Source organism: Phasianus colchicus, chromosome 1 (assembly GCF_987193195.1).
Source record: "Phasianus colchicus chromosome 1, bPhaCol1.hap1.1, whole genome shotgun sequence".
NCBI lineage: Eukaryota > Metazoa > Chordata > Aves > Galliformes > Phasianidae > Phasianus > Phasianus colchicus.
Genome location: NC_143436.1, coordinates 47,911,668 through 47,935,424, shown reverse-complemented (window position 1 = coordinate 47,935,424; position 23,757 = coordinate 47,911,668). Strand labels below are relative to the sequence as shown.

The following is a 23,757-nucleotide window of genomic DNA, read 5'->3' as shown; positions in this document are numbered from 1 at the left end:
TATGTTTATCTCCCTCCTCCCACTTGTGAATGTCTAAATGGGCATTAATTCCAATAGAACTTGATTCCACTCCTAGAGAAAGCTAATTCCAGTGGAAAATTTACAAAAATCAAAACAAAAACAACAGAGTTAGAAATATATAAAAAGCACAAAGAGAAAAATTAAAATAAGGATATATAGAAATGTCACCAGAAATTGTACTAGCATGATCTTACAGCATATTCTATCTTCCAAGGTAACTATCAGTACATACGTTCTTGCCAGTGGAATCCCGGAACAAGCCACCTATCACTAACTGGTAGTCACTGGTATCACTAACTGGTGCTGGAACAGGCTGTCCAGAGAGGTTGTGGATGCCCCATCCCTGGAGATGTTCAATGACAGATTGGATGGGGCCCTGGTCTAATATTAAATGGGGAGGTTGGTGGCCCTGCATGTGGCAGGGGGGTTGGAAAGAGGAAAAACCTGTTAAGCAATGTTAAATAAAGGCTGCAATTACTATACCTGGATCTGAATTGAAGGTGCTTCCAGGGCTCTATAAACCATTGGTAGAACACTGTTCTTTATTTCGTCTGGTGGAGTTTTGGTTAGAAGTAAGTCCATCTTTTGCAGGAAGATCAGTAAAATCTATTAAAAGAAGGACAGTTAGGAAGTTAAAAAGTTAAGTTGTGAGTACATCTTTCTGGAGTTAAAAGTGCATTGCACCATAACATTAAAACTTCATAAGTTTTCTTGTAACTCAGTAAATAGATCACTTACCATGTTGCTTGCCTGAAGGCATGGAAAACAAAAAATACTTTGACATATTATTGCATTTTTAAAACAGCGAATACAGATCAAACAAAATATGTCTTCTAGATTAATACTTCTGAAATTAGAAATCATAACAGCTGAGAAGGGCATTCTTGTTTCTATTTACAACTTTTTGGTCTTTTTAAATAAAATCAACCATATACATTCTTTAGAGACATCACTAGTTAAACAGGTAAGCCCCCCCCAAAAACCCTAAGTTCTGATCAAAGCATTTGATCAAAACTCCACCTATAAAAGCTGCATTCCACCTGAATCTAAAATCAAAACTGGGACCTGATGACATGAGTATTACAGCTACTATATGGACATAAAATAGCTTTATTATATTTCATATTGGAAATGTCTATCATAAAAAGAAAAAAATCTCAAGCACCAAACAAAATAACACCACAAACTCACAGCACTTTAGCTAAAAAGTAACACTCCAATGGCACATTTGCAAAGTGAGATTCATCTTGGTTAGATTAGGTAAGACAAGTTTACAGGAACTGACCCTCCATCAATATCCAACCTCTTTTTAGAAAACAGGTTGGACTAGGTGGAAAAACTGTGATAAATGGTGTCACATTCATAAAAAGCCAAGTATTTCACTGAAGAAAGTGATTTCAATGTTCAAGTATTAAAATATGTAGCAATCTGCATTGGTGTGGGTCAGATAAATAGAGGCATCAGAATGGAGAAATGTAAAATACAAGTTTTCTCCTTTCATTTTCTTTCTGCTAAGGATAGGATAGCACTCCAGGTACCCCATTGTAACTTCAAGATTGTCATATGAACAGTTTAACTAATTATTCCATTTCAAGGTTATAAATTCCCCCATACGAAATGATTTTAACACTGAATAATAATTTCTTCTTTCTGAAATACAGTAGCCTTCCCATACGCATTTGCTTCCTAACTCAGGTGTCTCACAGAAGCCAAGCAACGTGCCTTATACACATCCAAAACATCTTAAGAGAATGTGTAGAAAAAACACTGACATCCTCTCTTTGAGTTACAAACACATAGGAACTGAAAGTTTGTGCCCTGCACAAAGACATGATGTTGCCAGTCAGACCTGGAATTAAGTCTTCTAGCACCTTTTACTTTTTCCCTTGAATTCCTAGTATATTTTGAAACATAGTATATTTGAAAACAAGTCCAGTTAGATGAACCTTCCATACTGAAAAGTCCACAGAAATAAGATCAGAACAAGCCACCTCCTACTTAAAATATCAACATAAGAGTATACAGCATATAATAAGCTAAGAAATGTTACAAGTTTATATTTGTTTCCTCTTACTTCCTAAGAAATAAAATAGCTCTAAATATAATAATATCTCTTATAAATAAATATGTATAAGCTTTAAATAGAAAACTCATTATGTTTAAGATAAAACCTAAATATAAAGTTTTTGCAGGAAGGATTGTCTACAAATCTGATGTTATAGGCAGAAAAGCTGAGCGTCTTTTATGATCAAATGGCAGAAACAAGATGTTTACTGGCTGTGAATCAGACACTTAACTTTTTCAAGACAAAAATTAAGATGACATAAACCTGCAATGTACCAAAGGAAAAGAATACTAAGAAGTTCCAACTTTATGAGCTATTTTGAGGTAATACAGTTGTCCTCTTTCCCTAATCTCCAGTATAATGGGAGTTTTCTCCTCTGGTTCTTTGAAATTCAGAGGTTAAACACCTACTTGCTCATTCCTACATTTACCTTGACCCTGAAGTGCTATGCAGACAAACAGCTGCAGTAAGCATTAAAATGAGGTGTGCTAGAAGGAATGCATAGCTACATTTTCTTTCCTAATGCACGATGCCTAACTCAGTGACAGAATTCTCAAAAATAATCACACACTATGTTGACAAAAAGGATGCAAATCTTGTGCTCCTTTGCTACTTCTGTGCAAGTAAACAATGACAAAACATATTTTATCTAACATGGTAACATTTGTCAAATAAAATGAAACACTTCAAACTTGTGTACATTCCTCAAATAAACACTATTTTATTATCATCAGTAAGCAGCACATTAAAGAGAGTGTCAAATTTATGACTTTTCCTCCCCAAGATCCCAGTGTTACCAATCCAGACATAAGAAAAAAATCATAGGTTATCAGTAGAATATGTGTAAATACTTTACCATACAACTCTGCTTCGATCTGCTACAATCATGATAAAAAGATTTTAAAATACACTTTCAACAACTAACCAAAGATGAGAGCTGAGTAAAAACTGTTTTCTTTTTGATATTCTAAATCTCATCTATAAATATAATATAACCTCAGAAAACCCAAGTAAATAGCAGGAGTAAAGACTTGGTGAACTTCCTGGAAAAATCTGTTTTGTACGAATTGAAGTTGACTACTTGGACAGCTACAGAGCAAGCTGGACAAGCCACATGAAGCTGGAAAAGGGAACTAGAACAAATAGTCATTTTTCAGGGACGAAGCACTGAAGAGAATAACTGTAATCTGAACAACTTTAACATACCTGGATTGGCTCTTGTTGCTTAAAAACAGGACCAAGATCAGGCAGAATGAGCCTGATGTATTCTTCTTTGGTGCATTCCTCAGCAATTAGTAGAACGTTAGGCAAGACAAAGGGTACCATATCAGGATTCACAAACTCAGAGGTCAAGCAAGGCAAAATTCGCTGAATTATAACACGCTGAGAGAGAAAAACAAGCATGCATTACATTACATACACTGCTACTGTGCCTGCTCAACAGCTTTTGCATTAATCTGATATTAACAAAAAAGATAAAACTTTCAATTTTGAACTTACTTTCACCATGTGTTTAAGCTAATTTGCACTGTTCTATTTTTCTTGTCTCTGATTGCACTCAAGACACAGTTTGAGACTATACCAGCTATGAAGGTGAGTAAAAACTTATTAACTGTACAGAAAAAAAGGACTTTAAGTCACTTATATGAATTAGGAAAACTTCATTCTACACCTTTCCTTCAGGAAAAAATTAAAAAGTTTTATTACCCAAGACCTCAGCCTTTCACTACCTCACAACCCACTGAACAAACCCATAAACCTAATATATACATCCCTGAAAACTCCAAGTACATTCTCTAAGTGGGATTCAGCTGACAAAACACAGAAAATTACACTGTGGATGCCTAGGGTAGAGACAGGCAAGCTTAAATGCTTTAAAAGTCATTTAAGAGCAAGGGCACAGTCCACCTCCATAATAACATTTTACAGACAGAAAAAAGTGAATGCCCTAAAAGCAATTTGTGACTGTCTGAAGTTAGCTGAAATACAACCCATCTATGCCCAAATTCTAAGTATCAAGAATTTCTGATCAAAGAAAATAGTTACTCAGTAAAAAGATGACAATGTTAAATCTGAATTTTATACTGTGTAGTTCAAAATTCAACTAAAAAGAAAGAAGTTTGATGCAATAGTTGAAAAGCTCATCTATTCTACCATGCATTAATCTAATACTACTTCTACATCACATACACACTATGTCTTATACAAGAATGAGAATACCACAAGAAGAAAAAGTCAGTCTAGACACAGTGTCTAGCACTACATAGGAGAAATGTATAATGACAGACGTTAGCTTCAGAGGTTTCTGGGTCCTGTTAGCACAAGAAAGCATCTACCCTTCTGAAGAAAGGATACTTTGCATCTTTCAATATTAAAGTACTACCTTGCTATAAAGAAGCTGAAACAATCCTATAAACAAACTGGGAGAAAATAGGGCAAGATGATTTCAAAGAGCTAATGATAGAGTCTGGAAAAAAAGGGAAAGCCTTGTAAGTGCAGAGTAGATAATTCCCTTTTAAAGTGAGATGAACTACACAGAGGATATATAAACAATGATTTAATAGATGATCTAATAGCACATTTTACCATTTCATGTTTCCTGATTTATTAACAGCTGAAGAAAATCTACATATTGTTTTCCAACCTTCCATTCTTTCCTGCTACTCTGTTCTGACATATTGTGGCAGTTTACTGTGCTAGGTACAATGCTACATAAAGTTCAGAATTCTAACATTAAGAATGTTAATAGAATTGTATGCGTTTTTAAATGATTTCAAGAAGTCATACTTACATACCTTAGGCAGCTTTGGCAGAACCTTTGGTAGTCCTTTAAAAAATTGTGATTTCTGAAGGTTATCCCTTTGAAATAATGAATCAAAATACTGAAGAGTCATTGCCCCTACATCATCAAAGAATGGTATCTAAAAATAAGACCAATGCTATTAGAAAGCTTACTTACACTCACATAATTGTATGCTTACCTTCTCAATGTACTATAATAAACTTCTACAATGAAGTGTCTGCAACCAACAGTTAGAAAAGTAAATATTTACACACTGAGTAGTATAATATTCACAGACAAAGGTTGATCATTAAGACAATTTTTCTAGTATTTTAAATAAGTATCTAAATTAACTTATTGTATAAGAATTTTTTTTTTTATTTACAAAAAGAAAAAAAAAAAACAAGAAGTAAAAACACCAACTAAAAGTTCTCTAGGAGTAAGTATGCTATTTAATATTACAAAGGCCTACCTAAAAGCCTTCTGGATCTAAGTACCATCCACAGAATATTATAATGTTTCAACAAGAATTTATATGCAATGGATGTCTGATTATACAAATTTATCTTCAGTGTTCATACCTGCTTGTAAAAACCTACAATGGATAGGATATACATGATCTCCCATGTTTGCATTACTTCAGCTGCAGCTCAAGTTGTCAGAAAAGAGGGTCTGCCTTCTTAAGTTTTGTGTAACAATGTAATTTTGTGTATATACACAGACCAGGCTTATGAACACGGCATTAACAAAATGACTGGATCATCCTATTGCCTTGATAAACCATTACCAGTGACATAGCTGCTTCATCATTAATGAAAGACTGATAGAAATGCATGATGAGGAAAAGACTGTTTTTATCTAAAATCTATCCCAAATATTCAGCTTTCAGCTGGCAGCTGAACAAAAAGAATAGACGAGGGTCTATCTCAAACCTACAGATGCTGTAATGCTTTTGAAAACCTGCACGGGTAAGAGTCCTCCTCCTTTCTACTAGTTCTCAGGGAAGGACATATCAAACTTTATGGTCTTGCAGTGGTGAGGGAGAGAGCTCAGTCTCTCTGACTATTTAAACATCTGTTTTCAGTTGAAAAATTTGTGCAGAATGAAAGCATATACAAACATACAGCAAAGTTGTGCTGTCAGGCAAAAAGAAAAGTTGATAGGAGTAGGGCAGTAAAGACAACAAAATCCATCAGCACCTAATTCAAGCCAGTCTGCAGTGTAAGACTTACATTCTGTATTCCATATCATGTACAAAGAGAAGTCTTAACTAAAAGACTGTGAAGCTCTACACAGGTTAACTTAATGTCATTAAAAACAGCAAGGTAAATTTTCCCATGCAAAGCTCCATGTTAGCTTGCACCATGCTGGCCTTAATTAACTGCTTAACTCACATTTGTTACAATATATATTTAGCCCTAATATCTCTATCCTACAATTCAGGAAAGCAATAAAATAGTGTTGCATTGAATGATTACTCTAAATTCTGTTTCAGCACACACTTCTTTCATATTAAATGTTAGAGTAAGAAAAATACTTGCCACCAGCTAACAGCATTTTCAAAATAGTTAGATGGCTTTTTAAAAACATTTCAACCAAAAAGATTAACGGGAAACAAACAAACAAACTTCAAAAAAGCTCTATTATTTCAATAAATTAAACATTGTTTTCCCTTTTTCCTTTAGCTACCGTATTTTCTATGAACTGACCTTAGTCATTTGATCTGCATCTGGTCTGACTGCTGGAGCTACATTTAAGAGTAGCTTTACATGTTCACGCACCTCCTCTGGTATATTCTGGAGAGTACTGGAGCTTAAACGGCTCAGCTGCATAGAAATTTAAGCATATATAGCATGAAATCAGAAAATCCTGTATATAACTACTTCCAGTATACACTAGCACTATAATTTGCTTCTCATACTGGTTTCTTTAACCAAACCTTTGATACCATTCCCTTCTCGCCCTTCACAACCCATTTGCTCCTGACCCCTCATGGTTTTCCTTCTACTTCCCAACAGCCCACCCATGTCCAGTCACATTCTCCTGTTCCCAGCTTCTAATTGTGTTCAGGTTATTGAATAACAGAAAAATCAGTATTTCTAAAGAAATATGTGTTATTATCTGAGGTCTTGTTTAGATACATAAAAATACATTACATCTGGTTAAGGCAATAGGCACCCAAAGAAGCTGCAACAAAAGAAACTTGCATACGACCATGTTACATCAGTTGTTCCAATTAACTTCATCTATGAATACTCACAGTCCCCAAAGAATGTGAAATAGCTGATAATTGAATGGCTGCCAATTGATCAAATCTCAATTGATCAAACTCTCAACTTCACAGTCTCCACCAGCACTATGCTGGTCACTCATTGTCTCGTGTTTGGCACTATTTGCCCTAACAGGTAAAGCACTTATCCCATAAGACCAACGTTCAACATGATTATAGAGAAATCAGCTGAAAAACAAATCTTCTACTAGCTGATAAAGTTAGTACATACATTTCTCTACACATACTTTCATTTTCCATATTTTGCTTAGGACTTTTTAACTCGTGTCTACAATATTTAAATTTGCATTAAAATAGTGACTTTTCAAATATGAAAATAAACGGATAATATTCATAAATAGATACCTGATCAAGTTGTCTACTAAAACTTTTATAAATATCCTGTTTGTTGACCTCAAAAATTGGTTTCCCTTTATTAAACACTGCATACATAACAGCTCCTAGAGAGTACATATCACTTGCTGTCTCACAGCTCACAGAGAGAATGTATTCTGGTGCCAGATATTCAGGGTTTGGAAGACACAAAGACGGCAAGTTTGGATCCCATTCCTTACAAGGGAACTTGGGCTATAAGAGAACCAAAAAACAACAACAACAAAAAACCTTATTATGGATTTTAAAAAAACTAATATGAATTTTGAGTAGCAGCAAAAAATAAAGTTTTAATCCCTTCAAATCATGAAACAGAAATGGAGTAAAGCAGAACTGTTAAAAATCAATGGCTGTAATGCAGCGTGATCAGTTCATGCAATAAAATCTGGACATTAGAATTCAGAACTGTAATGGAAATGTAAAAGCACTGCTGTAAGGAGAGAAACATGAACTATGATAGAAATTAATTTGAGGAGGTAGCAACGAGGCACTGAATGGATGTAAGAAAATAATGCACAGCTGTGCATGTCATTGAACAAGCAGGTTAGCAGAATCACATGCACTTTCAGCCTTTGTCTGAAACTATCACTAACCTATTCTGAGCCTACTGAGCCAAGTCAGGCTTTTTCTCTGATGATCAAAGGCAGACCTGTGCCATATATTCAGACTTTCTGCCAACAAAATGCAGATGTGAATATTACATAAATGTATTGAAATGTAATCTCAAGAAACTGGTTTCAGACAAAGATCTGAATATAAAATGTACTAATAAATAAAAATACGAGATGGATGTAGTACCTCCTGTTCAGATGGATTTGTTGACTGGATACAAAAATCAAAGCCTGTAATTTTCCATGCTCCACTTTTATTCAAAATTATATTTTCAGGAGTAATATTTCCATGGACCATTTTCACACTGCTATGCAAAAAGGACAAGCCTTCAGAAACCTGTTAATAAAAGATTTCAGGTTAAATATTTCCTAAGATGGATTGTACAACATCTGCAAAAATTTCTGTCATATTTATGGCCTTATTTCCTGTGGTCATGGTTATATTAACATATTAACTAAGAAGCCATTTTTCATCATTGATTTTGGGCTATGTTTTAAAAATTATGTAGGAAGGAAATTAAATACAGATGTGGGTAAGCAGCAAGTGAGATTACTAACACTGATTAACTACCAAAGCATGAGAACAAAAATGTTTTTTGATGTTGAACAAAATTTCCACCAAATAAAATCTGGAAGCTATTGTTCCTCCATAGAAGATATTCATATACAGGAGAGACAGTTGTAGAACTGACATTCAGACAGAATAAAAAATTAATTCATTTCTTAATTTTCCATATCAGAGTAACCAAAAATAGCAGCAACTTACAGAACCTCCAGTGTTCACCTTATATTTACAATGTTCAGGTCACTATCATCTTTCTCTTCACAATTATTTGATTTACTATACACAGACATGGCATTTATAAAAAAACTATTAATAATAACAACACATGAAAATAATAAAAATGTCACACCTGAAGCAGACCATATTTAGTCTCCACATCATAAAGCTTGTATTCTTTAATGTCGGATGGTACAGGAGAAGGTAGGTTGTCCCAGCTGCCAAGAACATTAGCTAAACTTGCACACACTGGTTCTGTACAAAAAGCCAAGCAATCTCTACAGAGAAAATAGATTAAAAAAACGTTTTTTATAAATAATGTAATACAACACATATTGGCTAGGAGCAACCATGAAGGCATCATATTATACATTAGCAGAGACTCTGTGTTAACCTAAATACATATTTTATTTCAGGCTTCTAACCATTAAATAAGGGATTTTATATAAGCATATACCTATGTGAAATGAAAAAAATATTATAGTATAGAAATCAGCTTAAGTCATTGTACTCTCTAACATCAACATATATCATTCACTGTGCACACAGCACTTCACTAAAGTTTTAAGAAAACTATACTTTATCCTGTTTTGATTCAAGAAAAGCAAATATTTCTTACTACCATTAAACCCTGTAAAATCAGGCTGCTAGCTTTGCCTAAAATTGATATGCCCCTTGACTGAACCAATGTTTAATGTAGTCAGACAGTAATCAGAGACGCACACAACTATGCTTGTTGTATGACCTGATTCTCTAATTAATTTATCTACTGCTTTATTCCTGAACGATAGATCTGCATTAGCACTATTTAAAAAGCACAGATGAAGCACAAAGAATGGAGTGGTTGTAACACTGTGCTCAAGAAAGTTAAATTTTGAAGTTCTGAAAACACACACGTCACGGTTTCACAAACTTCATGTCTAAAAAGACCAATTTGTCTTATATATTCGCACACTTCACCCTGTTCTGAACAACACTGGAAGCTATAGCTTGTTTTTTATTTCTTGGAGAAAGCACTGTGTGGATGGTAGCATATATATCTGAATATTTTTCATGCAAACATGTTGTGTTCATACACTGTACCAGCATGAACACAGAAAACCAAGACTGAATAACACAAGATATTTTTGTGAGTAATAAAGCTATTGGCAAGAAGGCAGAAGCCTAACCATTTGTTTATTCCTTTAAAACAGTCACAGCAGACAAAATGTTTCTGCATGAATCTATCACAAAGTTTTTAGATATCTCAGTGGATTAACACACTGGCTCTTTGAAGTAAAAGGTTGATGAAACATGCAACTCTCATCAGTCATCCAGACTAAGAGTGACTTTAGTTTTTTTCTGATGCCTTCCTGAAGGAAAAAAAGAAAATCAAAATTCACTGATTTGTAAGCCTCACCTAACCTGACTGAACTGTAATTGCTTCACCACCTTCACACCACTCTGTAGACAACATCTCCTCCACTTCTCTGTTAACACAGCTATCGCTACAAACCTCATTTTTTGATTAATCACCAGGAGGAATCAAAGCACAGAAAGACAAAGATCTTCATTTTTAATCTTATTTCAGCTTTACTGTGGAGCTTTTCCATTTAGTTACGGTTAAGGCACTGATGGCAGAAAATACAAAACAGTTATTCAGTATTTTCACAACATAAACACTCCAATTGCTGTTGCTTTGAGGGAATAGAAAGATGTTTGTTTTTTTACTTCAGGAGTTAATTAAATAAGGTACTACATCAGAATTATGGAAGGATGGGGCAAATCTCATTAAAGCAATTTAATATTGTAGGATCTGTTATCTGCCATGCAGTGCATCTTCTTTACCAGTTCCCTGAATAATATCAAAATGACATTCTGAGTAAAAAAATGAAAAGAAAACAAGTTATAAAGAAAAGTAATGGCCAAACACACATATGCTTTGGGAAAAACTACGACAGATGGAGTGCCTATGAAATTAAATATCTGGAACCCTTCATTCTTTGTGAATGGTTTTACAATTTGGCTTTTTCATGCTCTTCTGTTTCTGGAAACCAAAACAAGCTGTAAGTAAATATACGTTACATTAAATGTTTAGTATAAATAAAAATATACATTGCATATACTATATAAATGCATGTAAAATTTATATTTACCAAAATATTCATAATCAACATAATTATGTTGAACACCAATTACATAAAACAGAAGCTAGCTACATACTGGGATCAAAATGGCATGGCCTGGAAACATCTAGTTGGTGCAGATACACCAAAAGCATTCTTTTGCACCACATCACAAAGTAAGAATAAATTGTGCAAGCAGTTCAGCACAACTGTATGTTACTTTGGATTCACCAAAAAAAGAACAGAAGGAGCCTCCTGCAGATGTCTTCAAAAAATAAGCACTCTGCAAGCACCTTCTTCTAGTCTAAAAAAATTGTCAGTCTTACAGTACACTTATACAGGGATATATACACAGTCTAAGCAAGTTTTCCTTTCATTGACCCCACAAATCTATTATGCCAGTTTCTGGCACAGAAAGCAGCTGGGCAGGTTTGCTCATAGTGATGCCCCTACAAAGAGTTTATTGAGTATGAACAGTATTCAGACCAAAGCAGAGTGTTACTAAAAATTCATGAACAAGAACTCTGACCAAATTGCAAGATCAATTTTACTCAAAAGGCTTAAATTGTTTGCAGAAAAAATACCAAAGCTTTCTTATCTCTCCAAGGTATGAATCTTACCACCTTCTTCTTTAAGGAAAAAATACAAGGTTTCTGGCTCAACTGAAACACCATGACAGTTTTAAGTGAAAACCTTGAGGTATATCCTAGGATATACAACTCACCTGCATAAAAAATGACTAAGACAACCATAGGACATTAAATTGGTTATGATAGTTTATTTACTACTATACAATATTGACAGCTCTCTTCAATTAGCAATCCACCTTGGACTTATACAAGGAGCATACTAAACCAAATGACTTTAGAACAGGAGGAAAGATATATATGAATACGCAGTTGTCATTTGATCCAATAAATCTTTCCCAAAGTAGGCATTGCAGAGATAAAAAAGTATTCCCATGGCTTTCTTAGCAAGTAAAAAGCAGTGTCTTTGGAAATATGCAGGAATAAAGACAGAATAAAAAGTGGACAAGTTTGAAAGGTAATTTACATGAATCTTTATTAGACTCTACTTAGAAAAAACTTCCTTGGAAGATGTTGAAAAGCTTCATGACCTTCCTCAGTAGGATCAGCTTTCTATTTTAACATTAAATCTTCATTTTATTTATCAGATTTTAGTGTGCTCTTATCACTGTAATTGAATAATAAAGGTGTAAAACTAACTCATTATTGTACCTAATGACCAATCTTATAAAAATCAAATTAATACTAAAAAAATACAAATTTGTCTCCTTCATTTGGTACCTGAGGATCTTCAAAATGCATATGGCCCACAGAAGTACAATTTGCCAACAGTCCCCAATCTCATAAATGGAAAAAAATAAATGAACAATTTTTTAAAAGAAAACAAATTTAAAAGGCTCTTTAAAAGTGAATTAATTGAACTACTAAACACCCTTGCTGTAATTGTCGCGTGTAGTCCTCCAGCTGCAGTAGGACTTAGATCATGCAACAGATTATCAATTAGATTCACACCAAGGATGCATGCTAAGACTTGGTGAATGAAGATTTGAGGATGGAGAAAAGACCATTCTCACTGAGAAAATATATTAAACTTGAACCTCATCAGATCGAAGTGCTGAATGTTCCAGACTTTTTATAATCAATAACAAAACAATAATTAAGAAAGCCTGTTCTCACCTTTACTATAGCTTACCTAGATTCTTCCAATGGATGTTGAACAGTAAGCAGTCGAGGGTGTCGAAGCCTCGTTAGCTGCTGAACACCTCGTTTTAAAGAATCAATAATCTGATCCTTTTCAAATTTTTGATACTTGTCTATTAGCTTCTTATCAAACACAAAAACAGCCACTTCCTAGAAATAACCAATGAAATTCACTCAGTACATAACATATCAAAAAAATTAAACGTATAAAATTAGGTACATGCATACTTTTTTAAAAAAATCAACAGTACAATTCCACCAGTGCAAGAAGCACTACCATATATGTCTATAGCTACATATTGTCCTTATTCTGTTCCAGCTATTTTCCATACCTTACAAACTATTGCATAAACTACAATCATTTTCTACAGAATTATACAACAGCAGGTTAGCAAGATAGAAATCAGCTTGATTTTTAGGTAGACAAAAGCATTTATATTAACTATGAATAAATAAAATATTGTGAGGGTACTCACTCATTTGGCATTAAGAGATGTTTCATTAAACTATACTCTTTCTGAAAGTTCTGTTCCAAACAAGTACGTTCCATATTGAAGTACACTTTCATAAGAGAGAACTTGTGCTGAATAACATCTGAGAGATCAATTAACCTGATCATTCCCATGATAGTCCAGACCTGAGGCCGCCAATACAGGAAGGACACGGAGCTCTTGAAACAGGTCCAGAGGAGGGCACTAAGATGATCAGAGGACCTCTCCTATGAAGAAAGGTTGAGGGAACTGGGCTTGTTAAGCTTGGAGAAGAGAAGGCTCCAGGGAGACCTCATTGTGGCCTTCCAGTATTTGAAGGGAGCTTATAACAGGAGGGGGAACAGCTGTTTACGAGGGTGGATAGTGATAGAGATGGTTTTAAACTGAGACAGGTGAGGTTTAGGTTAGATATTAGGAGGAAGTTTTCCACACAGAGGGTGGTGATGCACTGGAACAGGTTGCCCAAGGAGGTTGTGGATGCCCCATCCCTGGAGGCATTCAAGGCCAGGCTGGATGTGGCTCTGGGCAGCCTGGTCTGGTGGTTGGCGACCAGGGAGCAGGGAGGTTGAAACTGGATGATCACTGTGGTCCTTTTCAACCCAGTCCATTCTATGACAACACATTAAGCATAATAAAAAATTCCTGAATGTGTAAAATCAGTCCCAGAAACGTAGTAAATGCTAAAAGAGAGGAAATAGATTTTCCAATGAACCTCTGCAAATGGAGTGGGAGAAAACTAAGGAATTTAAATGAAACTTCAAAATTACAGAGGAGGATATGAAATTAAAAAAAAAAAAAAAAGCAACAAAGAAAGAAAAATCAGCAACTGGACACATCCACCATGAAAGCTACTAAAGACAAATAAATCAGTTGGAAAGAAAGTACACTTGCACCCATACTTAACTAGCCAAACACCTTATAAACATAAAAAAGTATTTCCCAAATCTTAAGAGGGTAGCAGTAGTGAAAAGTCAATATTAGAAAGCAAGCCCTACCCTATTCTCAAGAAAGAAAAAAAAAAAGTATTTAAGTATTGCTGATTTCTATCAACAAAGGCCATGACCAAGAGAAAGAAAATAAATAGTGCCACCACACTCGCTGATTCTCAGTAACCTGTGCTCCATCGTTTCCATTCTAAGCTCCTGATGTACTCTGCTTCCAACAACAAAAGGCAACCAGGCCACCTAGTCATGTAATGCTTTCTTTTTCACCACTGAGAGGAAGGCAAGCCACACAAAGACTGCAGAAACACTGAGTACGTGTGTTGCTAAAGAGGCAAACACAACTATAAGGCATTTCTAAATAAAAGCTCTTAAGAGCTGTGAAAATGTAATGATGCAACAGCATCAATTCGTCCTCCCTATTTCACTGTATGTTGAGGAAAGATGTTAACAATATGAAAAACAACCGAGCACCGTAGTGGTGGACATCAGAGAAACTCAATCACTCTTTTCAGGAGATTTAGAATAGTGTACAGTAGTAACAGCAGAGACCTAGCACAGGACAATATGGAAGGAAGAACAACCCACAGAATGCTGGATGACAGCAGTCTGTCATCTACCCTATGATTCGAATGATGCGGTGCTCTTGTGCAAAAGATTTAATGTGATCATGTTGTTAAAGACTAAGCTGTAAACAAAATCAAAGGAGCACTTGATTTTAGAAATTGTTTGCTTTGCCTTTTATATTTCTTCTCAATTTTACCCAAATGCACTCACTTTTTTTGTTTTTAATGAATAATCAAATGCCACTCAATATGAAAACACATGATGTTTTACCAAAGCCTCCCACTGTGCAAAGCAAAATAGTCTCTGAATTAAAATATTCTCTGAATTAAAACACTGGAAATAGCATTCCAGTGTTACACTGGTCTTTTGCCAGAAAAGATTTTCCTACAGATTTTTTTTTTTTTAATAGTTAGACAATGTTTCTCTACAACGTTAACTCTACTTTCCCATCAGGTTGTTTTAGTCACAAAGAATACATTACCATTTAACTTTTGAAATGAATTTGCCCTCAAAGTTTAAATAATAGAAAGCTTCAATTACAGAAGTACTATAGCTGAAATCCAAAAAGCTGATTTACCTACATCTAGTACTATGACAATAAAAACTAATCATGACTACAACAGCCCCAAAGTGGGAGCCACTATCTTATTCTACTACTTTTCTACTACTTTTTACTATTTTCTATTACTTTTTACTATCAAGCCACCACGAACATCCTGAAGTAACTTTACCCTGTGTATTTCCTTCTGATTACTCTAATTGGAAAAAAGGTGCCATATTATGTCAGAAGAACATCAGCAAATTCAGACTACGTAAGCAAATCCACAATGGGCAGAAATAAATACTATAAAATAAGCAATGTGTTGCTTCATGTAACATGCTGTATAACTGGAAGGTAAAACAAGAAAGACTCAAAAATATTTCAAATAAACAGCAAACACCACCAAACACAAGCGCACAAGACAGTAATTTCCTCACATTATGTTAGGTTATTGTTCAGCCACCTATAAAGTAAGCAAGAATAGATGAGACATTTAAAATATATATATATATATATATATGAAATGAAAGAATACTATCATACATATCTGCTGTCACTGGAGATTGAAGCTTTGAATTTTTTGTATATGTCATAGAATTAAAATTAATTCACATTTGAAATTTTAACTTCAGCTGCTGACTTCCATTTGTTCAGGGAAACAAACTGCTGATGCAATACTGAAACTCCAATTTAGCTATTTTACATGGCTACAATGACTTAAATTACTACTTGTGTTGTAAAATAACAAGAAGGGCAATTAAGCCTTACATCCTCTTTGTTTGATCATTATACACATTTATTGTAAACAAACAAACATGGTAAGAGCTAGTAGCTCCAAGTTAGATACACACATTTGCAACGCAGGAATTGCATTCAGCACATGACAGAAGTGACTGCAACCACTTGGAGTACGACAGTCAGCCTCCTCCATACTGCCCAACCAACCTTCTAAAGGCCCATGCAAAAGAAATACAAAGTAATGCTAAAGAACAGACCCAGCAGAACAGAATGTTTTGTCCTGATGTCTTTTGCAATATTAAACTGAATGTTGACATGATGTTTCCTACCTACAATATTAATAATGAATGGTAATTGCCAGCTAACGTTCTGTGCAATACAACTGTTGCTGTATTTTTAATGACTGATGATGGTAGACAAATGTACAGGTGTTAGTCAAGGTTTACAGAGAGAATGCAGGTTCAAATATGGTAACATCTGAACTAACACCCTTTTAAATCAACAGTCAGACAACCATTCAAAGGCTTGGAAAATAAACAACACACAACTATTTACAGGAATGGATTTCCATATACTCTATCAGTTGGGCAGAGGGAAAGAAACTACAACACTCCATACCCTCAAAGCTACGCCCACTACAGGTCACTTGCTTATGGAACATGGAGATTGCATAAAACCTACCAAGACTTTCAATATTATTACTGCACTGTATGATTGAATAAAACCAAACACCAACACAAAACAAACATAAATTCAGCACATTTGATAAATTCAGTAAGTACTATGAGTAAAATCCTGTCATGGCTAGACAGATGCATGAGAAACATGGTACAACATATACTGAACAATATGCAGATTTTGACATAGATCACACAATTCCCACACAGTATTTATTCTGCATACTAAACTTCTCCACTAGCTACCATGTGACAGGCTGTATACATGCTTACTGAAGTAAGTTACTCTGACCATTTCTTTTGGCACATTTACAGCAAGCTGATTCATTCTGCAAGTGACTTCATATTACTTCAGCATCAAGTCTAACTGCATCTTCTACTTTATCAAAGAATATTCTATTTTCTCACCAAGTTTTAAAAAGATATTTCATATTTCTCCCAATCAATAAAATCATGTTCTACAACACCAGCTTTTAAACTCTGTTTCTCATTGATTCATAGAATCGATTGGGTTGGAAGTGACCTTCAAGATCATCTAGTTCCAATCCTCCTTCCCCTTGCAGGGATGCTATGCACCAGACCAGGCTGCCCAGAGCTCCATCCAACCTGGTCTTAAATGCCTCCAAGGATGGGGCATTCACAATTTCTCTGGGTAGCCTGTGTCTCACTATCCTCTGAGTGAAAGATACCTCCCAGTATCTAATCTCAGTATCTCCTCTTTTAGTTTAAAACCATTCCCCCTATTCCCATCACTATCAGATTGTGATAAAAAGAGGGGAGACCGACTTATAAAGTTCATTATAAGTATTGGAAGACAAAAATGAACTATCCCTGGAGTCTTCCCCAAGCTGAACAAGCCCGGATCTCTCAAACTTTCTTCACAGGAGAGGTGCTCCAGCCCTCTGATCATCTTTGTGGCCCTCTTCTGGACCGTTCTAACAGCTCCACATCTTTTTTGTGCTGGGGGCCCCAGGCCTGGAGACAGCACTCCAGACAGGGCCACACAAAGGCAGAATAGAGGGGAATAATCCCTTCCCTTGCCCTCCTGGCCACCCTTCTTTTGATGCAGCTTAGGATACTGTTGGCCTTCTGGGCTGAAAGCATGCACTGCTGGCTCATGTCTAGCTTTCTGTCCACCAGAACCCCAAGTCCTTCTCCACACCTTGCACTTGGCCTTGTTAAACTTCATTAGTCTCATGTGGACCCACAGGCCTCTCTGGAAGGCATCCTTTCCTTCTGTCGTATCAACTACGCCACTCAGCTTGGTGTTTCATCCCCAAACTTGCTGAAGGTGCAATCAATCCCATCATCTCTGTCATTACTAAAGACAAACCTTCTTCCAAAGTTACAGCCCCACTTTTATCTATATGTGCAGCTTCAAGTGAAGCAAAAGCACATATACTAGTGCTCTAAACTGTAACACTTCAAGAAAGAGTTACTTCTCTGGCAACAATACTGGTCTGAAAGTTGCACAATGGAGGGAAAATTCTCTTCCTCCACACCCTCCTCCACTATGCAATACATTTCTGCCTCTGTATCTCATTTCTTAATAACATTTCTAACCCTTCAACTCGTGTGTCAAAGCTGAACAACAAAAAAAAAAATCACAGCCTGTTTTGCTGAGATCAAATAATGGCACGGTTCATCATCTTTTAATGCTGTAAAAAGCCAGTATAATTGTGCTTCAAAACTGCGAGGTAAACTAAGCTGGAGAAATGAACCGTGTTAAAACAAACAAACCAACCTCACCTTTCTTGTCAGGTCAGTTAACTCAAATCAGTTCTTGATCTTGGTCTTGAGCTGTACGCTATAACTACAGCAGCAAAGCTCACTTAAGTAGCTGTTAACATCATATTTAAATAATTTTGGGGTCTTCAATTCAATATTAGGCTCTCGCCATTTGTCGGCACAGCTGGATTTTCCTTTTGAATATCACCAATGATACCTACCAGTCTGTTATTAACACTTGTAAACATAAGTTGTTACTTGACAACTCACCTGCTTTGTCGATTTTTTAGTTCCATTAAATATCTTCCAGGCAAGACCGTTACCACCACTGGCAATATGTCGACCTACATCAAATTCCCTGGTAACGGGATTTCCCATGACTGCACTGGTGACATCAGCTGTTACCTTTGTAACAGTGCTCTTCAACTTATTCAGCATGGACTCCATTGTGCCAACTGTACACCAACGTACTATCCTAAAAAGACAAGAAAAAAAGCTTCATAGTCTTTTAGAAATTCTATAAACAAAGACAAATGTTGAAAATAATATTAAGGTCATCTGACCAAAGATCCGTAGAATACTTGAGGCCTGGGGCTGAATGTCCTTGCTACTCCTCCTCAGTAGCTGCTGAATCTGTTGATTACTCTTCATAAGATCTATCAAAGCAACTGAGGACTGAAAAACTCAACCATTTATTGAAAAAAAAGGTGATTGGATCAATTAAGAGAATCTATAAACTGCTCTTGTGAAAGGAAAAGTTCACAGCTTCTATATTAATATCAATCAGCAGAACCAAAGATGAATGAAACCAGAATCCATCAATTCAGTGTTCGTGGAATTAGATATTTTCTGAGGGAAAATATTCCTCAGCCTAAGAATGATTTCTATTATGCAGAAGACAATTAAAAAAAATCAAACTGTTCTTTCCCACATCGTGACTAACAAACACAAGCTCAAAATTCAGTACTTTATCCATTAGTATTGCTGACATTATTTGTCTGACCTGAGTATTCAGGAGGTGATCAGCTGCTGTGAAAGTAGGAAACAAGAAACTGCTTTTTTATGCTTTTTTCAACAAAATTGTACATGTAAGTTTATTAGCATAATCTTTGCAAATTTGAGAGCTAAACGACTGTGACTCCTTACAGTTCATTTCACTTTCCTCTCCCTCTACTGCGTACTTACACAGTTTCCTAAGTTGACATGATTAGTTCAAAAAAATCTGATTTCTCTTTTCTGCCAGAGAAAAGTTTGAAGGATATGCCACATTTATACAATTGTCTTTCTGATAATGGATATGTGAAAAAGAATGGAGACAAGAAAGAAATAGAGAAAGAGAGAGACAGGCATTCATCTTCTTTATCGGTATATGCACAAAGAGAGAATGCAAAGAGAAATGATTTCCTGGAATCGGTATCATATGGCATATTTTGAAGAAATATTGAAGAATATTTCTTCATTCTTCCTTTCATATAAGGTATGAAGAATACTAATTTCTTCAACTTGTAGAATAAACCTATGATAACACATTAGCAAACATGCTGAAACACAGCTTTATTTGTTATATACTCAATTTATTAGATTGTAATTTATGCAAAACTACCTTGAAACATAGAGAATGTCACTGCTAATCAAATGGAAGAGACCAGAGTCAGTTGTGATACAGATGTTTTCCAAGCCTTGGTAATGATGGCAAAATAAGCAGAAGACAGTAACAAGCAACCCAGGGAGCACTGGGGCCAATCAGCCTCAACGTCCACCTGATCTATTTGAACAAACTAAAGCTCTTCCCACTGCTCAGGCATCACAGGGCATTGTTCTGGTCTACACAGATTATCTGGAGTCTAATCAGATATGCATTTATTATAACATTTTCCATATTCAAGGCAGAGATGGAGCTTGTTTCTTCTCCGTGATTCCTCAGTCTCACAAATCTGTAGCAATTTATCTCTGGCATTTGTGTATTTCAGTCAAACTTGACCGAAATTGACCACACTTCAGACATGCAATCTTTCTCCCCCTTTCCTAAAAGAGAAAATTAACATAGTAGGCAAATTTTCTCTTAAAAGAAGAAAAAAAAAAAAAAAAGAGTAACTGAAGAATTCATTCCAGTGAAGATGTATTTTTAAGCAAATCTAGACCTTAGCCCAGTGCTGGAAGCATCACAGCTATGTTGCCCTATATTGATTACTGTTGCAGTTACATCCCGTTTTCAGTATGACTCCACAGTGAAATGTAGAAACACACTCCTGCTGTGACTCAAAAGATGTTCCTCCAACAGCCATGTCAGATGAGCAACACAATTTTGCACTTCTAAAGAGAGTACCAAAATCAAAAATTCAAGAAAATGTTTTATATATAAAAGACATATTAGTATAAAAAAAGAAAGGCATTAGCTGCACAGATCTCAATCTCATACTCAGCTTTAAAACAGGAAGTAGCAGTTATGGCTCCATCAGGATCACTCAGGAGCAGAAGCAGATATGATGCATATGCAGGATGAAGAAGGTCTTAATTATGGGGACCGGAAGCTTTAGATAATAGGCACTGAGACTGAGTAGTCTAAGTCCAATGAGATAAGAATAATTATGTACTTTCTTGGTATGTATTGTTTTATTGAGAAAATCTGGAAATAAACTATGGAAACACGGAATTCCTTTATTAAATTATACTACTATTTATAAGTGACATTTTATAACAATAAATCAACTTTGTCAGTTATGCTATGGACAAACGCATACAATTCTTAACTGTGCAGCCCAAGATCAAACAGTTATCAGACACTGTCCAATATTCCTTTATAAATGAACTTTTTATTAACCTGATGAATAAGTGGCAATAAGGATCACAGAATATTCTGAACACAGTGGTAGGAATCCCTAGAACTTTTTCTGCAGCTATGTCAAAGGACAAACTATCTATATTAAAGGACTATAAAATCAATTTTAACGAGTTTAAAATAACCACAAATCTCATCTACTTGCTGTTCAATTTTGTGCTATTTGTATTCTGTTTCATTCACTCCCTACTGACGAGTCTTCTATAGCATCAGTGCAGCACATTCTTCTGTTGCAATTCTCAAAACTGGAGAGTTCCACAAAATTAGTTGCAGAGATAGGATGAAGAAAACGTGTGCACACGTACGCTCACATTCCTTTGTATAAACCTGAAAGAGAGCTTCTGTAGCCAGCCAGTGGAAAAAAATGGTGCAGCATTCATTAATTCAGAACTGCCCTCTACTGTGGGTGACAGATTAACTACAGTGAGAAGGCTAGAAAAGCCAGTAGGTGAGGATGACCACAACATCCATGTGTTTGAAGGGTCAGGATTTAAACAGCAATCCTAGCAGGCCCTGTCCAACCTGTTCATCTCCAGCTTGACAGTACACAAATTACTGATTTGTTCAGCTAAGGAAAAGGAGTACTGAGAAACGTACTCCTCAGTAAGCAGTTTTGGTTTTAAGTCTATCAAAAGCTGTTTATACATTTGTAGAAATCCTCACGTCAACATTTGGACTGTGTTCTAAAAGAAGCCTTTTTTTTTCGGCTCTGTGAAAATGATGGTTATTATTGATTTCAATAAAAACATTTACATCAACAAGAACAGTGTACTTTGAAAATCCATGAGGAAAAAACAAACATTCTGTTTTGGGAAATAACTATAATACCACAAATCTTAATGTTATTGACCATACCTGAAACATGTAACTTTAGTTCTCAACTGCAGGAAACTGTTCAATTGTTCGGTTATTATAAGACTGAATTACTACTCATAGCAGAATTAACAGCCACAGGGCAACAAAGCAAGTCTGTTACCAAGAATGACAATGTCAGCTCAAATTGAAAGGTAGCAAATGAGAAAAGCATAAGATCTTACGAGTAATAGTGCACAGACAAGCAACACAGGACATGTAATTATGCTTAAAAACTTTGCTTTCCTTCTGTTTGAACAGGAAGGGTTATTGATAACGAGTCGATGACAGCAAGAGCCTGACAGCTACACCAAGTCTACAGAACCTGGAACCAACCCTAAAAGGAAACGCAGCATTTGCTTAGGGCATCGTTTTCATGATTCCCCTCACAAGTGCAGTGGTCTTTGTGCTGACACACATCAGCAGAAAGACATCAGCACGGTGACAGCCACTGTGCGAGGGGAGCAGCAACAGCCTTCACAGCAACAAGAAATGAATCAAAACAATGAAAATATTGAAATAAAATCCAAAATAAATCCCCAGAATAAGTCACCTTCACGGCTTTGTTTTTTTGGGATTTTTTTTTTTGGTGGGGTATTTTTTTTCTTCCCCTTCTAACATTTTGGTACTGAACTGCAGCTGATACCTTAACAAGAACTGACGGAAGACGGTTGTGCCGGTCCCACGTTAACAGGAGAGCTCTGACCTAAACGGCCTCTCGCGGGCCGGCCCTCCGCCCCACCGAATGACTGTTATTTACAGTCAGAGCGGACCCGCAACGGAACCCCTCCCCGCAGCTGCCCCCGGGCGGGAGGGGTCGCACTCCGGCCCGCTCCCCCACCCGCCCCGCTGTCGGGACGGCAGCCCTCCCTCCCCCCTCGGGCCCGAACGCCGCCCTCTGGCCGCGCACCCGCAGCCCCCGCGCAGCAGCGTTAGGCCCCGGGTGGCCCCGCGGGGCCGGGCCGCGCCTCTCACCTGAGCCCGGGGCGAACCGCCGGCGCGGGACCCGGCCGCCCGTCGCCCTGTGGGCCCGGAGGACCGGCTGTCAGCTAGCTCCGCCGCTGGCTCCGTCCCGTCCCGCTCCGGCTACTCCATAGCGAGAGCCACGGCGCCGGGAGAGGGGCGGCCTGCGCGCGGCTCACTTCCGCCCCGCAGGGGCAGGGCCGAGGCGGCGGCGGAGGGCGGGAAGTGATGAGCCGCTTCCGTTATGGCGGCTCGTCGGGCTGCGCGCCTCGGGGGGCGCCCTGAGGAGGGCGGCGTGTGAGGCGCCGCTCGTGAAGTGATACCTTCCTCTGTTTTTATAAAATTAGGTATGGTTGCTCTAGAGCTTACGTATCAAGAGAGAGGACTGATGTCACGCAGTAAAAATACCTGTAAAATGTGAAAGCAAAGCTTTACATGCTTTGCACGTAAAACTTTCATATGAACGTTTTGCAAACGGCAGTAGTCCTTTTCAAGCGGCTCAGCTGTGGAATCATAGAATATCCCGAGCTGGGAGGGATCACTGAGTCCAACTCCTGGCTCCACGCAGCACCACCAGAAATCAAGCTGTGTGTCTGAAAGCACTGTCCAGGTTGAGGCTGCGATCACTGCTCTGGGCAGCCTGTCCTACGCCCACTGCCCTTTGAA

At 36.9% G+C, this 23,757-nt stretch overlaps 1 protein-coding gene across 2 annotated transcripts in view; it reads right to left on the bottom strand.

Moving 5' to 3' along the window:
- Positions 1-23,314, bottom strand: part of SCYL2 (SCY1 like pseudokinase 2) — a 35,643-nt gene extending 12,329 nt beyond the window's left edge. The window contains exons 1-10 of one of the 2 annotated variants that reach the window (XM_031600393.2): positions 23,104-23,314; positions 18,708-18,912; positions 12,747-12,904; positions 9,056-9,200; positions 8,329-8,478; positions 7,504-7,725; positions 6,578-6,694; positions 4,882-5,007; positions 3,293-3,469; positions 505-627 (exon numbers count right to left, since the gene is read on the bottom strand). In XM_031600393.2, the coding sequence (XP_031456253.2) occupies positions 505-627; positions 3,293-3,469; positions 4,882-5,007; positions 6,578-6,694; positions 7,504-7,725; positions 8,329-8,478; positions 9,056-9,200; positions 12,747-12,904; positions 18,708-18,884 (1,395 nt within the window). In that variant the 5' untranslated portion in view covers positions 18,885-18,912; positions 23,104-23,314. Of the gene's footprint in view, positions 1-504; positions 628-3,292; positions 3,470-4,881; positions 5,008-6,577; positions 6,695-7,503; positions 7,726-8,328; positions 8,479-9,055; positions 9,201-12,746; positions 12,905-18,707; positions 18,913-22,774; positions 23,022-23,103 lie in introns of those variants that run through there. The other variant, XM_031600394.2, reaches the window with a different exon arrangement.
- Positions 23,315-23,757: the final 443 nt, after the last annotated feature.